Source organism: Cibotium barometz, chromosome 26, assembly GCF_041138505.1.
Source record: "Cibotium barometz isolate CiBa-2024 chromosome 26, ASM4113850v1, whole genome shotgun sequence".
Classification (NCBI taxonomy): domain Eukaryota; kingdom Viridiplantae; phylum Streptophyta; class Polypodiopsida; order Cyatheales; family Cibotiaceae; genus Cibotium; species Cibotium barometz.
The window spans coordinates 15,596,530-15,612,989 of record NC_141071.1 but is presented as its reverse complement, the minus strand read 5'-3'; the positions used below and the strand labels follow the sequence as shown (position 1 = coordinate 15,612,989).

Sequence of the window (16,460 nt, the reverse complement as noted above, 5' to 3'; positions counted from 1 at the left end):
AGCATCTCTTTCAGTCTACTCACATGACTACTAACATGAAAGACTGGACCTCCCCTCCTAAGCTATTCCCACTCTTGAAAATAAACAATGAAAACTCAAACTACATCTGATAACTTGACAACTAACTCCATAATGTGGTTCACCATGCCTGCTCTTTCCACTCATTACTCTGCCATAGGAACTGACTAAATCTACAATCACTGTTCCTAATGACGGACCAACTCGAACCAAAGTCATGAGGAACACATCAATCCCTCAATCCAACTCCCAAGGAATCAGATAATCCGACATCACAAAGACAATTGTCGTAGGCGAATCAAATTACCTATCCTATAAGGATTGGGTAATTCCTCGTACCTTGGGTAGATTTAAAAAATACCTTCCCTCTTTGAGAACCTCATAACTATTAGATATCTTAACACTCGTCATAAATAATGTCTAAAAATATTCCTATCAAGACCGTGTCCGAAACAACCATGATATAACTCTCCTTCTGTACCATATCCTCTGCCAAATGCACACCTATGGAGTTGGCTATACAGTAGGTCAATTCTATGGCTTTACTTTGGCTTCACCAACGATATCAAGTTCCAGTTCATCTTGGACATCTGTGCGGGGGAGGTCTCACATAGTGCTTCAACCAAACGACATGAAACACATCATGCATGGTCCAATTGGAAGGTAACTTCAACTTCATGGACACCTCATGGATCTTCTTCAAAATGGGAAAAGGTCTGAAACTCTGAAACAACTTCTTTGGACATCACTTGCCCACTCGTTTCAACCTTTGTTTCATAATCCTGAGATATACCCGATCCCCTTCTAAGAATTTCACATCCCTTCTATCCTTGTTGGCCTGACAAGAATAGGCCTCATGTGCTTTGGCCAACCTGTCTTTCACAAACTCCAAAATCTCTTGGTAAGACTCCATCAATCGGTTAGCGTCAGACATTGAAGATAATGCCTTGACTAAGGAAGTCTTCCAAACGCCGCCTCATATGGAGTTATGCCAAATTGCCAATAGCTCAAGAAAAATGGTCATTCAAAACAACTTGACCAGACCAAAGGCAAAAATTGTCTCCACTTACCTTGCTGATCATGGACATAATACTTCAACACGTCAAACACCAATTGAATGCAAACCTATGTCTGCCTATCTGTGGGTGAATTGCACTAGAAAAAATCAACTTAGTACCAAAATTATCAAACAATGCCCTCCAAAAATGACTGGTAAACATGGTATCACGATCTATTACAATGGTCCTAGGTATGCCACCAATTGGGTACTAATGCCAGATAAACAGCTTTGCAACATCTTCGACAATAACATTAGCCTTGCAAGGAATAAGCATAACGAACTTGCTAAAACGATCAACAACCATCAAACACTGCGTGTTGCGGTTACCTGGACTAGGAGGCAAATTTGTCACAAAATCCATAGAGATATCTTGGAAAGGGCCATCGGGAATTAGCAATGGTTGTAACAAACTCCCTTGCTTCCCATGCGACACTTTCACCTTTTGACAAATTGGACAATGTTGGACATATGTGAACACGTCCAACCTCATCTTGGGCCAGTAGAATTGCCTCTCAATTTTCTCCAACGTTGACTTCATGCTCCTAATGTCCACCAATGATGGCATCATGTGCGTCATGGAGAATAGTTGCCCTAAACTGCTTCAAGACACAAAGTCGACTTTTATAGAAAAGCCAACCATCCTGTACCAAGAAATGGCATGGTCCTTGGCGTTCAATGCTTGTCCCCACTAAGTATCGAATTCATTGGAATCCGCGTACTTGTGCTTCATCTCGTCTACTTATGTACTAACGAGCTCCATCCGTGTGGATTGGACATAGGAAACAGTTCCTTTCCTACTTAATGCATCGGCAACTCGGTTGGAATTGCTTGGAAGATACACAATCTGTGTGAAAACAGCTTTTTGTCCAGCCCTAAAAAGGGGATTTTTTGGACATTTATTGGTTTTATTTCGTATTTTTGTGTCTTTTCTGCTGGCCGACCAGCAGTTCCCCACAGTATATATAGCTTTGCCTCATCATTCACCCCCACTGTGTACCACTTCTTGACGATATCCGGTACCATCTGCTGTTGTTGCTGCTGCTGCTTCTACCGGGCTCTACACCACATTGCTTCATCATCATCGCCTGACAGGACAGCACCTCAGCGTTTTATCATCTGGCCACATCTCGGGACAACAGCCCACTCTCTACTACAGGCCACACCATGGGACAGCAGCCCTCTCTGCTACATTCAGTACATCAGCGCTTACATCAGCATATCATCAGCACATCATCAGCGTTTACATCAGCATATCATCAGCGTTTTGCCACAGCTTATGGGACAGCAGCCCTCTCTGCTACATAGAGCACTTCAACGTTTTTTCCTCAGCTCTCACCATCGGGACAGCAGCCAACTCTCTGCTTATCTTCACCATCGACACCCTTCAGGTACGTAGCACCCTTGTCACCAAAGCTTACACCACTCGGGACGGCAGCCCTCTCTACTCTTCACCACCCCTCAGGTACGCAGCACCCTTGTCACCAGAGCCTACACCCTTCAGGTACGCAACACCCTTGTCACCACAGCCTGCACCCTTCAGGTCTTGCAGCACCCTTGTCATCAGAGCTTGCACCACTACACCACTCCGGACGGCAGCCCTCTTTGCTCTTCATCTACCACCTCAGGTACCGCAGCACCCTTGTCACCAGAGCCTGCATCACCTCATCTTCCGCTGCCACTACCACCTCGGAGTACCTCTGCATCCACCGACGCGAGCCTTCGACACCGACCACTTCTCGGAGTGCTTTGCCTCACATCGACGCGAGCCTTTGTCACCGACCATGCTTCAGCTCCAACATCATCTCTCCTTCTACACTGGTCTTTCTACTCAAAGTTACCTCACATCAGAGGGCTCTTGTACATATGTTCACTCACCATTATATATAGACTCACTAACATATTTCATGCTGTGTTGTTTTGCTTTGATCTCTCGTACATCTGGTCCTTTCGTCCTTTTGCCCTCACATGATATTAGAGCTATCGTGAGCAAAGGGATTCAAGACCTCGAGAGCACACAGCATGGATCGTTTACCCGCATTTCCAGAGGACCAATTTTTCTCACCAGACGTTGATTCTCCAAACTCTGATCTGGACCACACAAGGAATGGGACTTCTTACTCAGTGGAGAGTCCTATTCAAGATCTTACTTTGGGAGACGATCAACCTATCTACACCACCTTTGCCATCACAATCGCCCTCTCTGACTTTATCAGATTTTGTTTCCAGAGGGGGATACATTCCTTCTGCCAGCCAATGTGTCAGTGTAGGATCCTAGCATCCATCATCTTCTCTCACGTTTCCCTTTTTGGCCTGAGAGGGGGTGTGTGAAAACAGCTTTTTGGCCAGCCCTAAAAAGGGAATTTTCTGGACATTTATTGGTTTTATTTAGTATTTTTGTGTCTTTTCTACTGGCCGACCAGCAGTTCCCCACAGTATAACTGTGTACCACTTCTTGACCATATCCGGTACCATCTGCTGCTGCTGCTTCTGCCTGGCTCTACACCACATTGCTTCATTATCGTCGCCTGACAGGACAGCACCTCAGCGTTTTATCATCTGGCCACATCTTGTGACAACAGCCCACTCTCTACTACAGGCCACACTGTGGGACAGCAGCCCTCTCTGCTACATTCAGTACATCAGCGCTTACATCAGCGTTTACATCAGCATATCATCAGCGCTTACATCAACATATCATCAGCACACATCAGCGTTTACATCGGCATATCATCAGCGTTTTGCCACAGCTTATGGGACAGCAGCCCTCACTGCTACATGGAGCACTTCAGTGTTTTTTCCTCGGCTCTCACCATCGGGACAGCAGCCCACTCTCCGCTACATCACACCATCGGGATGGCATCCCTCTCTCTGCTTATCTTCACCATCGACACCCTGCAGGTACGCAACACCCTTGTCACCAGAGCTTGCACCACTCAGGACGGCAGCCCTCTCTGCTCCTCACCACCCCTCAGATACGCAGTGTAACGCGCGGAAGCTCTGGGTAGTCTTCTTTCAGCCCTAAACACTCTTGAAAACCTTCTGATGCAAAAAACGCACCATCTGATGCAAAAACGCAGGTAGAGAGAGAGTGAGAAGTGCTGGAATTTCAGTATATACTATGGTACAAAAAGGTACATATCTTTGCAGCCCTTGGCTGCCTCCTTGAAAAGGTGATAACACACCTAAAATCCTTGCCCTAGACTAGGATCCTACTGACTCTCACCCCTAGTGGGTGGAATGACTTAAACATGGAGCAAGGAGCCCTTTTTATATGGGATTTTTGACACTTTATGCTGGCCGACTGCTGGTCGGCCAGTTCCATGTCCAAATAATCCCTTTTAGCCCTGTCCGACTGCTGCTGGTCCTTGTCTTTGATGCGCATGCTGCCCACCATTCCTGCTGACGTCAGCCGACAGCCAACATCCTCCTTTCCTTGCAGCCGACAGCCCTAGCTTGGGTTCATGTGCTTCAGCCGACTGCTTCCCTCCATGACCCCACTTGTCCTGCTCCATGCTCACCTCAGATGCTACACCTGGCTCTACTGGTTCATAGTCTTTTTCTGCTTGCCTCTTCTGGATCTAGCCCTGGAAATGTCCATGGCATCTGTGATGCACATGACATCCCCCTCTGCTAAACTTGATGACGGGAATCCAACCTGCTCTTGGATGACTGTCATCATCCCAATCCTGTCCCGAAGTCCCTCTGTCATCATCCATCCCTGGCAAACCTTTTTCCCTGAAAACCCGATCTGTTCTCCAAACCACTCTGTCTCTGATGAAGATCTATGCATCTGGTCTTCCTCTAGTCCACAATCCATTCCTGCCCTGACTCTGAACACCGTCTTGGTCTTCGTTCCTGGAACTGAGTCTGGCACTCTCACATCACCCTTGGAGGATCAACCTCCCTTGGGACCGTTCCCTTAGAACCTATCTGGCTCACAGAACTGCCATCCCCATCTGGCACTGTGGAACACCACCAACAAACCTCCTGGGAGTTCTTCCCGCTTCTGTGCTCCTCGCCTTGGGCTTCGAATCCGTGTACTTTCCTGTACCTTGGACCTGTACACCATCATCTGGGACTGAATCAGTGTTCAGCTTGGCTGAGCCTGATGCTCTGATACCAATGTAACGCGCGGAAGCTCTGGGTAGTCTTCTTTCAGCCCTAAACACTCTTGAAAACCTTCTGATGCAAAAAACGCACCATCTGATGCAAAAACGCAGGTAGAGAGAGAGTGAGAAGTGCTGGAATTTCAGTATATACTATGGTACAAAAAGGTACATATCTTTGCAGCCCTTGGCTGCCTCCTTGAAAAGGTGATAACACACCTAAAATCCTTGCCCTAGACTAGGATCCTACTGACTCTCACCCCTAGTGGGTGGAATGACTTAAACATGGAGCAAGGAGCCCTTTTTATATGGGATTTTTGACACTTTATGCTGGCCGACTGCTGGTCGGCCAGTTCCATGTCCAAATAATCCCTTTTAGCCCTGTCCGACTGCTGCTGGTCCTTGTCTTTGATGCGCATGCTGCCCACCATTCCTGCTGACGTCAGCCGACAGCCAACATCCTCCTTTCCTTGCAGCCGACAGCCCTAGCCTGGGTTCATGTGCTTCAGCCGACTGCTTCCCTCCATGACCCCACTTGTCCTGCTCCATGCTCACCTCAGATGCTACACCTGGCTCTACTAGTTCATAGTCTTTTTCTGCTTGCCTCTTCTGGATCTAGCCCTGGAAATGTCCATGGCATCTGTGATGCACATGACACGCAGCACCCTTGTCACCAGAGCCTGCACCCTTCAGGTACGCCACCCTTGTCACCAGAGCCTACACCCTTCAGGTCTTGCAGCACCCTTGTCATCAGAGCTTGCACCACTACACCACTCAGGACGGCAGCCCTCTCTACTCTTCATCTACCAACTCAGGTACCGCAACACCCTTGTCACTAGAGCCTCCATCACCTCATCTTCCGCTACCACTACCACCTTGGAGTGCCTCTACATCCACCGACGTGAGCCTTCAACACCGACCACTTCTCGGATTGCTTTGCCTCACATTGACGCGAGCCTTCGTCATCGACCGTGCTTCAACTCCAACATCATCTCTGCTTCTGCACTGGTCTTTCTACTCAAAGTTACCTCACATCAGAGGGCTCTTGTACATATGTTCACTCACCATTATATATAGACTCACTCACATATTTCATGCTGTGTTGTTTTACTCTGATCTCTCGTACATCCAGTCCTTTCATCCTTTTGCCCTCACACAAACATGCCACCGAATTGCTAGAAGACCTAGCTCCATCGGTGCTACCACTCACTCCATTGCACGCTTGGCATCATCTAAAGCCAGCAAAGTATAATGATCAGTGCAAACCTCAGAATCGCACCCATATAGAAAATGTTTCCCAATGCTTCAGGGCTTGAACCACGGCAAGGAGTTCCGAATCATTGACCCAGTAATTCCTCACTACAAGAATCAACTTACGAGACATGTAAGCAATTGGATGACCGTTCTGTTGTCGCAGAGCTCCAATGGCGATGTTACTTGGATCGGTGATTCCTTGGAATGGATCATCCCACGAGGCAAGTGCTAAACAAGGGGCCTCTACTACTAAAGCAACCTTGAGGTTCTTGAAAGCCTACAATGCACACAAAGTCATGTGAATGCGCTGCCTACGGATCTTGACAGCCTTGAGCAAATTTGTGAGCGCCGCCTACGGGTCTTGACACACTTAAGCACATCTGTGAGCGCTACCAAGAGGTCGGATAGCTTGTCGATGTGGATGGAATATCAATGATCCCCAGGACGAATGGGTGGGAGCTTGGGCAGGAGGTCATTCCTCAACATGATCTCTTGGAACCATGGAAGGAGACCTGCCAACCGTTGCTCTAAAGGTGTTGATGTTTGAACAGCAGATTGTTGATAGCAGCCAACTATGGAGGGATGGCATCCTTAGAGCTGCCCATGTCGAAAAGGACAATGAACTGCTATCCCTTCGCTCTACCATTGGCACGGATCAGAGCTGAATGGCATTCGAAATCAAGGGTGGGAGGTAGGTTTAGCTTTGACGGTGGCCATTGCAAAGGACGACGCCTTGGTGGCTTTCTCAGGCTACCACTTGGTACAATCCTGCTTACCATGGCCCACTTGATGGTAGAAGAAACATCAGTTCTTTGCCTGGTACCACTTTTGCTCTTTTGGCACGAGATGACCTCCAGTAATGCCCTCAAGGGTGGGAGGTAGGTTTAGCTTTGACGGTGGCCATTGCAAAGGACGACGCCTTGGTGGCTTTCTCAGGCTACCACTTGGTACAATCCTACTTACCATGGCCCACTTAATGGTAGAAGAAACATCGGTTCTTTGCCTGGTACCACTTTTGCTCTTCTGGCACGAGATGACCTCCAGTAATGCCCTCTTTGGCCTTCTCCTCAAACACCTTCTTAGGTTTTGCTTCTATGTTTTTCTCACGGCTTGAGCTGCTCTAAGACTCCTTATTGTCCTTAGTGTCTTTGATGTTCAATGTTCCCTTACCCCGCTAGGACGATGATTGGTGATGCTATGTTGGGGTTTGGGGCTTGTTTAGGTTTGCCTCTGTTCAGCATCCTCTCCTGATTATTCTAAGCCAGAGTCAGAGCCCGATCATATGATTGAGGCTCAAAATTATGTATAGAATACCGGATGTTCGTATCCAACCCCTTGAGAAAACTTCTCCTCTTCCGACTTCCCGAATTGTTGTGCCATGGTTATGAACTTGTTGAAATAGGTCAACACTAGAGACCCATTCTAGGAGAGTTTGTAAAACGCATCCTCGAGATTGGTCATATACTGGGGTGGAAGAAATCTTGCTTTGAGGTCAGACACAAAGGTATCCCATATGTAATGCGTCGTGGCAGTGGCTGGATCTGTATGAAGATCCAACCAATGTTGCCACCAAGTAACAGCTTCCCCAATGAGATACGGAGGCGCCAGATGGACTTTATCATCAGTATCTACAATCTTAGCTAATGGAAAATATGCAACAAATTGATGTACAATCTGACTGGCTACAGAATGATCACACTTACCATCATACTTACTGAAGTTTGGTTGAGCACACATGACACTGGCGGATGGGGTAGTGGAGGAACTCGGACCACATGCCAATATGGAAAGTGCCGCCTATCGGACTGACATGTAAGGTTGCCAATGTCAACTGATGCTTGAATTGCACAGCTTCCCAATCGAGCTTGTGTTGATACTCCAAAGCCGCGAGTTCTATCTGCGCCGATCTTCTTCAACCTTGCATTTGGCTTTCTCGATCTTCTGTTAATCAGCAAGTTCCCAACATCTTTGCTGCTCCACTAGAAGAAGCATGTGTTCAAATTATGTGGGATCGTGCTTCTTTAGACTACTCTTTAGGCTTTTCTGTCTCTTTTGCATGTTGAAGTTATAGCTTTAGTAGTTTGTATTGCTCCATCAGCCTTGAAAGTCTTAAGTGCTTTGTGGAAGTGTTTCTTCTTTGGTGGTGTCCTCTTGGACACTTTCTTGTGCACTTTCTTGTGCAGTGGTGTCTTCTTAGACACTTTCTTCTACGGTGGTGTCTTCTTTGAAGCTTCTTCATCTCCAGACATGGTGGATGGCTAGGTGGTTTTTATCAACCTCAGTTTTACCATCCACGAAATGCCCTCACTTCAGTTTCTCCAGACATGGTGGATGGCTAGGTGGTTTTTATCAACCTTAGTTTTACCATCCACGAAATGCCCTCACTTTAGGTAGCCAAGCTAGGTCATAAATAGAAGCTTTGATACCAATGTAGCATGCAACAGGATACGTAGAGTCGACACCAGATTGGATCCCAACTACCCACTTATTGGCCCCCTTCCGCAAGCAAGGGTATTTGCTTTATTACTTTGAAGAACTTCTTTACAATACAAAAAACTTACTGATGACAGTTAACTGAAAATGCCAAACGCAAGGACCAAGTAGACCAAACATCGGCTGAACCACCAAGTGGACTGAAGACAATTTTGAAGACACTTCGGAAAGCATTATGCACACCCAGATCAGATCAGCTGACGAATATGCAAGACAGAAGGCTGAATGTTGAAGAGGACTTGGGGATGCCTTGGACTCAAGCACAATGAAGCGCTTTGCTGAAGATATGTATGCACAAGTCTAGAACACAAGCACACATGTTGCTACTCTTGATCATTGCTGAAAATATGAGAGAATGAGATGATTTATGCAAGGGACTGTAGGAACCTCATATAAGATCACCTATATGCTGGCCGGTTTTCTTATGTTGCTGTCGACATGTTTATATATGCTCACAACTTGCTACAAATAGCAGTCTACTGGCCAACAGGCTGCTGGGGCTGGCTGACTGGTTGGCCCCCATGCCAAGGCTCAAGTGCTTGCCCCTTTGGTGGCTTTTGGTGGCCCGTGGTTGGCCCCCTTTGGTGGGCCATGGGCTGCCCATGTGCAAGGCCTTAAGGCTGGCCATAAGGCAAGCCTATGCATACATGCTTCTATATGCTTGTTATGTTCCAATGCTAGGATGACCTACATGCACTATTCTACAAGTGGGTTAAGTGACAGACACACGCACCTAAGGCTTGAAAAGACCTATGTAGCTAGTGCCTGACATGTCCCTAGACTAGGGCTCACAATGGGGTCACGGCATACGACAAATAATCCCTAAAAAGGTACTAATGATGTACAAGTACAGCAATGATGATGAGCTTGTTGCTCTTCAAAAGATCTACAATGTTTGCATATGAAACGGTTGTACTTACAACCACCGGGGAACCATATGATGTTGATAGACTTGTTTGGAGGCCACCTGTAAGCTTCACGGGACTGGCCAGCCTGTTTTTAGAACATAGTTAAGTGAAATTGGGAAACAGAAACGAAAATTGCGAACGGAAACAGGAATTCCTACGGCATAAAAATGGAAACAGAAACCCCACATCAGCAGCGAGAATTGAGGGAGGGAAGAGGGTAAAAGTTCATGGTTGTTTGTACATATATACCATCACATTGTAAGCATGAATTCCAAGGTTTATGAGAAAGGAAGGGGAAGAAAAAGGATACACCCTTTGGCATATGGGTAGCTAGGGCACAAGTTATTGACCCTATTCAACCACTAGGAGGATAGAAGAAAGCTGCAACAACTACATCTATGACCGATTGTTGGTTTGGATTCTTTATATGATTTCATGCAAATGTATGTATTGGGCAACTTGGTGATCAGGGGTCACACACAAGCTTGTACTAGGAATCAGAATGGCCCATCTTCAGCCCCCAACATGGGGCTGATAGTCTTGATATTTCCTAAGTCCTAAGTGAGCAGTGGAATCACAAATGCAAGCAGGCCTGAACCTACCATACATACATATATATATATTTATATTTATATTTATATATACACAAGAAAAGGTTACAACTGAATCTTCCCTAAGTACAAAATGATACTCGAAAGTGATCTCTTGATCTCAGCCCCAAACACTTCTCTTAAGAAAAGGTTACAACTGCTTCCCTAAGTACAAAATAATACTCAAAGTGGCTCTTGATCTCATCCCCAAACACTGCTCTTAAGAACAACTACTAAGCGAAGCATTTGCTGTAGTCTGCAGATCATCTTGAGCCTTCAGTGCGTTTCTGACTTGTGAGCTCCAAAAGAGAAGAACAAATCAGAATCCAAACCCACTTCTTATAGGAAAAACATGCCAGGTCGAATTCGGATCGGCCAGCTCTTTTTACCTTGAAAAATAATATCAAAAATCATTCCAAATGCTTGAATATTGTGCCCAAAGAGTGTCCAATCTATGGGTGCCTTGCTTGGGCACTTTTGTACACCTATGGGCTGCTAAATCGACCCCAAATCCAACCCACAAAAGTTGTCCACCACCAACTTGTAGGTGTCTCACATTCTCCCCCACAAAAACTACGGCTGTCCTCACTTGTACAGTGTCCATACAAAGTATCCTCTCAATACAGAAAAAGATCCAATCCAATCGCATCCAAGATGCCAACTGCCTTGAGCATTGTGCAACCACCTTGTGTCCACTTTTGAGGATAGCATTTTGTCCTCACCTTGTCAGCACTAAAATGTAAACTGCCAATTGCTCATGTGAGACGTGAACTCTGAATGAAACAATGTCTTCCAGCCATCCTCCTAAACTGTGGGTCGAGATTTGCATGCACATGTACATGCTAATCCCAAGACTAATCCTTGAAGGGCAACAAGATAAAGAACAAGATTAGAACCAGATTTTGGAGCTTGTGTTGCTGGTATGGGCAGGAAGACCTTGTGGAGGACTCAAGAGTCTGTCGGCCAGCTCATTAAGGGAATATACTGGATGCATGCCACACATAATCCAGCATGTTGCAGCAAGCCTTTAAGCAAGCAAAATGCTTTGCTCAACTCTATTGCGCAGTAACAGATGATGTAAAACATATTTAGTAATAAAACCATCAGAATTCTTCCCTGTAAACCTTTCTACACCATCTTAGGATACAATGAGATGAGTATTAAAGCAACAACCAGAAAATCTGACCGACATGCTCTAGCCCGAGCGACAACAACCCAGCCTGCCAGCAAGAGGATGCGGCTCTAAAGAGTAGTAAGCCACATTAGCCGTAATTTTAAGAGGGGAGAAAAAACAAACTGACTGACATGCTCTAGCCCGAGCGATAACAGCCCAGCCTGCCAACAAGCAAGGACCGGGGATGCGGCTCTAAAGAGTAGTAAATAAAAGGAGGCCACATTAGCCGTAGGGGAGAAAAAAACAAAAAAAAAACAAGCAGAAATCCTGAACAAACGGTTCAGAGGCATCAAGTCTTATAGCATCCACAACAGGAACGGCCTACCTGTAGGAATCCCTTTTTCATCAACAGACTCAGGAGCAGTTGTTGTTGTTGCTGCTGCTGCTGCTGCTGCTGCTGCCGCCGCCGCCGCTGGCGGTGGTGGTGTAGTTGGCGAGGTGACCGCCGAAGACGACGACTCCTGAGCTGCAGCGCTCAGCATGGCGTTTCTTGGCTGGAAAACCCTAGCTCCCTCCTGCCATATCCGGAACTGCGAGAACGGGATCTGCTCTTCGTGTACATCCGCAGACCGAAGATACTTTATGAACCTGCGATTAGGCAGTTGGCACCTGGTGATGACATCTTGGTCTGTTTCGAAATTCCGCTCCCTCTTTTGCAACTTGCCCCATTGTTCACCATAGACTTTCCAAATTTAATTCACAAGTAATCATGAAGATTGATTATAAAGTCGGCCTTGAATTCACACAGTTTTCAGATACTGATGATGACGTGCATAATTAGTGGAAGAGAGAGAAGGGCAAACTATTAAATAATTGTATTTTTGTTCTGACTTGTGAGGTAGGTTTTTTAAAAAAATCTACTTGTAGTAGCAGTACCAGGTGAGGAGGGGCCTTCACTCACGTAGATCAAACTAGATCCGCGCACAAGGATTGTGTTTTACACAAGCGCCATAGTTACACATTTGTGTGGGGAAAAGCTGTCACACTTCCTACTTAGGATGGATCTTACGTGACTACAGAGAAGGCCATGAGTTGTTGGCACAAAGGCGGATGGAGCAATTGATGGAATGGTAGCAAAGGTGAGTGACAACGCCCCTAGGGTCAAGAGGGCGGTGAAGTAAATGGGTAACAAAGGTAGATGAGGTGGCAACAACCCTTACCACCCCACATGTTTGTCTTAAAGAAGGCCATAGAGAGGTGACGAGACTAGTTGTTAAGGCATGGCAATGTGGTACCTACATAAGAGAGAGCAGCTACGCAAAGGATTTGGAAAAACCGTAAAAAAGCATGCAGAACGAGAAGGCCACCTACGGGAGAAGCAAGGGCACACATCGCTCTCTCTCTCTCTCTCTCTCTCTCTCTCTCATACACACAGGGTTAGTGTCAGAGGTTGACAAAAGGTACCTCATATATTGGAGATGGCATCACAATGTCTAGCACAAATATAGATAGTTAGAATAAGGTATGGAGGCGGTGGTAAACCTCGTAGCTCTAATGATAACCTCGTATATGCAATCATTGGGATGGTGACATGTACATTGTTTAAAGCACATTGGTAATAAATGTCTAACAACCAGAATTACAAACCTCGAGAACATGTAGGAGAGAGAGGTGAGGAGTGCTTGTGTGTGCTTGGGTAAGCACACACAAGCAAGGCCATGATTGTAGGCATACGCCTCCCACCTAATGACTTATTTGGTTATGGAAACTCTCCTATGCCTAAATGTACAAGGGTGGTCTTACAGAAGATAGCCAATCCCACCCCCTCGTGTCTCCGTTCTCCATCATCTTATTTCTTGGGTAAGCACACACAAGCAAGGCCATGATTGCAGGCATGTGTCTCCCACTTACACGACTTATTTGGTTATGGAAACTCTCTTATCCCTATGTGTGCAAGAGGTGGTCTTACAGAAGATATTCAATCCCACCCCCTCCTGTCTCCTTTCTCCGTCATCATTTTTCTTGTCTCCTTTCTCCATCATCCTACTTCTTGCAAGTTGTCAGATGTAATTACACATTGTCTCCTTTCTCCATCATCCTACTTCTTGCAAGTTGTCAGATGTAATTACACATTGTCGTTAATTACACATTGTCGTTAAGCTACGTGCACCTTTGATGTGCATGCACTGGCCACATGTTGCCATGGGCAAGGTAGTCAATACATTCAACAAACTCTTTGATAAAATGTGCAAGGAGTGCAATCTCGTATGGCATTTGATAACAAATTGTCATATGTAAAATTACACATTGTCATCAAGATATGTTGTTAAATCACATTGGCTAACATTACTCCGAACATACAGCAGCACTTTTTGAGCCATACTTTTTGTACCATGCAACATGTAAATGATTATGGGAAATCTTCGAGCTTACGACTTGTATAATGTCGAAAGATAGTCAAAGCTGAGCTTACAACTTATGTAATGCCGATAGTATATACTTAGACTAGGAAATTAACCCAAGCTAGCTTATGACTTGTGTAATGCCAGTAGTACTTAGACTAAGAAATTAACCTAGACTAGCTTTGGGCCCCAGGGAAGCCGAGCATTATAAATATGAGTCTTGTATATAAGACATTTTGACTAATGAGAAAAGAGGTAATCCAATTCTCACAATTGAGTTTGAGTCTTTCTTGCTCTTGTGATTAATGCTTACTTGCTTGTGTACTCTCTTATGCTTGCTTAAGAATTGTGTGTGTGAGTGATAGTGTGGTGATGCTAGCTCTCCTCTCCCAGAATGAGGATTGCCCCTCATCCCCCAGGCTATATAGTGTGTGGCCTGCCGTCCACACTAGCCTGGCCGCCCATGACTCCGCATGGGCGTCCTCTCCCACTGAACCCCAGATGGACGGCAGGCCAGGCTAGTGTGGCCTGCCGTCCACACTAGCCTGGCCGCCCATGACTCCGCATGGGCGTCCTCTCCCACTGAACCCCAGATGGCCACGTTCTCGGCACTTCGGCCGAGGCGTTAACGCTAAAGCCCCGTCTGGCCATCCGGTCTGCCCTACACAGGCGTTACAGCCTACGTGACACATACATTGTAAATGGAGTATTGGCATAGCCCAGTTAGAATGCAAATCCACTAGTTGTTGGTATTGCTTAACTTACATTTTGTTGTTTTATTTAGCTTGGTGTAATGGAGCATGGAGCAACCTTAAGACTCATGTTGCATGTGTGCAAGTAAGTATTCACAAGGCCCGACACACATTCACAAAAGTAGGAACACCGATGTAAATTTCAAAGTCAAAGCCAGAATTCAATGCGAAGCGAGATCCATTGTACACTTGGGATTGTTTAACCAAATGTGTGATACATGTGTGAAGAAATATTATTGATTTCCATGTTTCTTGTATGAAGACTAAACCTTTTACTCCAACTATAACTCAATTGAATTGAGATTGATGTTATTACCACTCGGGCCATTTGACTTGCAGTATTTTGACAACCGTCTTGTATGTTTGCCATGCACAAATAACGACATACGGTAAGTTTCTCGGCTCTAAGCAAGCATGAATTTTCTTTAACTACTTTGAATGATAGATAAGGGAATCTTTTTTTAAATCTTGCATTTATATTCTTTCATTGAGAATAGTAAAACCCATAAAGGGAAGTTTTTGTTTAAGACCTAAGAAAAATGGAGAGTAAACTCGTGCTTTTTATAGTAAATGAGATGTTTCAAAACTAGAGAACTAGTATTTGAAATAAACATGCTTAACTATAGTTTTAAAAGAGTTTTAAGGTTATTGCAATAACCCACCGCATGATAAAGTTTTCATTTTCTAAAATAAAATATAACTGCATAAAAAATGGCATGATCTATGTATGTCCACCAGATTATACACGATAAGACATCGTTTTCTCCCTTACTTGAGAACAATTATTGTCTTTAGTATAACTTATTGCCTTTCTCAACAATAGGGAAATTGTAAATGCGACATGAGACGTGGAAAGAAAATGTTAGATTGACCTTTTAATGATTGGCTGCCACTTTTTCTAAACAAGAGGGACAAATCATAAATGATGACTTGAAACACTACATGAGATACTACCTGTAAATTATCATTTCAAGCACAAACATGGATTGACCATAGTTATTGACCTTTACCTTAGATAAAAATAGATATTAGAATAGTATTAGGTCCTAAGTGCTGAAAAGTCTAATCTACAACCTCTAAAACAGATATTAGAATAGTATTAGGTCCTAAGTGTTAAAAAGTCTAATCTACACAAACATAAATACTCATGGTGGTGTAATTCTCTAGTTGCAAAAGAAAATACATATCGGATCATTTACTATTGAGACTTGAAACACCGCTAGTTAAAGTGTAAATAGAAAATGATGCACATGTCTCAGGGTTGTCCCACTAATGAGTACTCATTATCGAGACTTAAAACACCACTAGTTAAAGTGTAAATAGACAATGATGCACATGTCTCGGGGTTGGCCACTAATCAGTATATGTTACTCATTATCCTTTCTCATTGAAAGAAACTTTTAGAGAGCCTTGCGTCGAGTGGCGGACCAGCTCGCACCGTTTCGCATCCGACCAGGGCGCACCCGCGGCCTCCATTCGCTTCCCTCCCAGCAATTTCAAGCACTTTTTAACTCTCTTTTCAAAGTCCTTTTCATCTTTCCCTTGCGGTACTTGTTCGCTATCGGTCTCTTGCCCGTATTTAGCCTTGGATGGAATTTACCACCCACTTAGGGCTGCATTCCCAAACAGCCCGACTTGTCGACGGCGCCTCGTGGAGCGACAGGGTCCAGGCTCGACGGGGCTCTCACCCTCTCCGACGCCCTTTCTAGGGGACTTGGGCCCGGTCCGTCGCAGAGGACGCCTCTCCAGACTACAATTCGCAC

The 16,460-nt window shown here is 45.2% G+C and overlaps 1 protein-coding gene across 4 annotated transcripts in view; it reads right to left on the bottom strand.

The window, feature by feature from the left end:
• LOC147623716 (TSL-kinase interacting protein 1-like) overlaps positions 1-12,339 on the bottom strand; it is a 102,236-nt gene extending 89,897 nt beyond the window's left edge. For all 4 annotated transcript variants that reach the window (XM_086820325.1, XM_086820329.1, XM_086820326.1 and 1 more), the window contains exon 1: positions 11,929-12,339. In XM_086820325.1, coding sequence (XP_086676451.1) covers positions 11,929-12,085 — 157 coding nt within the window. In that variant the 5' untranslated portion in view covers positions 12,086-12,339. The remainder of the gene's footprint in view (positions 1-11,928) is intronic.
• Between the last annotated feature and the right edge of the window lie 4,121 nt (positions 12,340-16,460).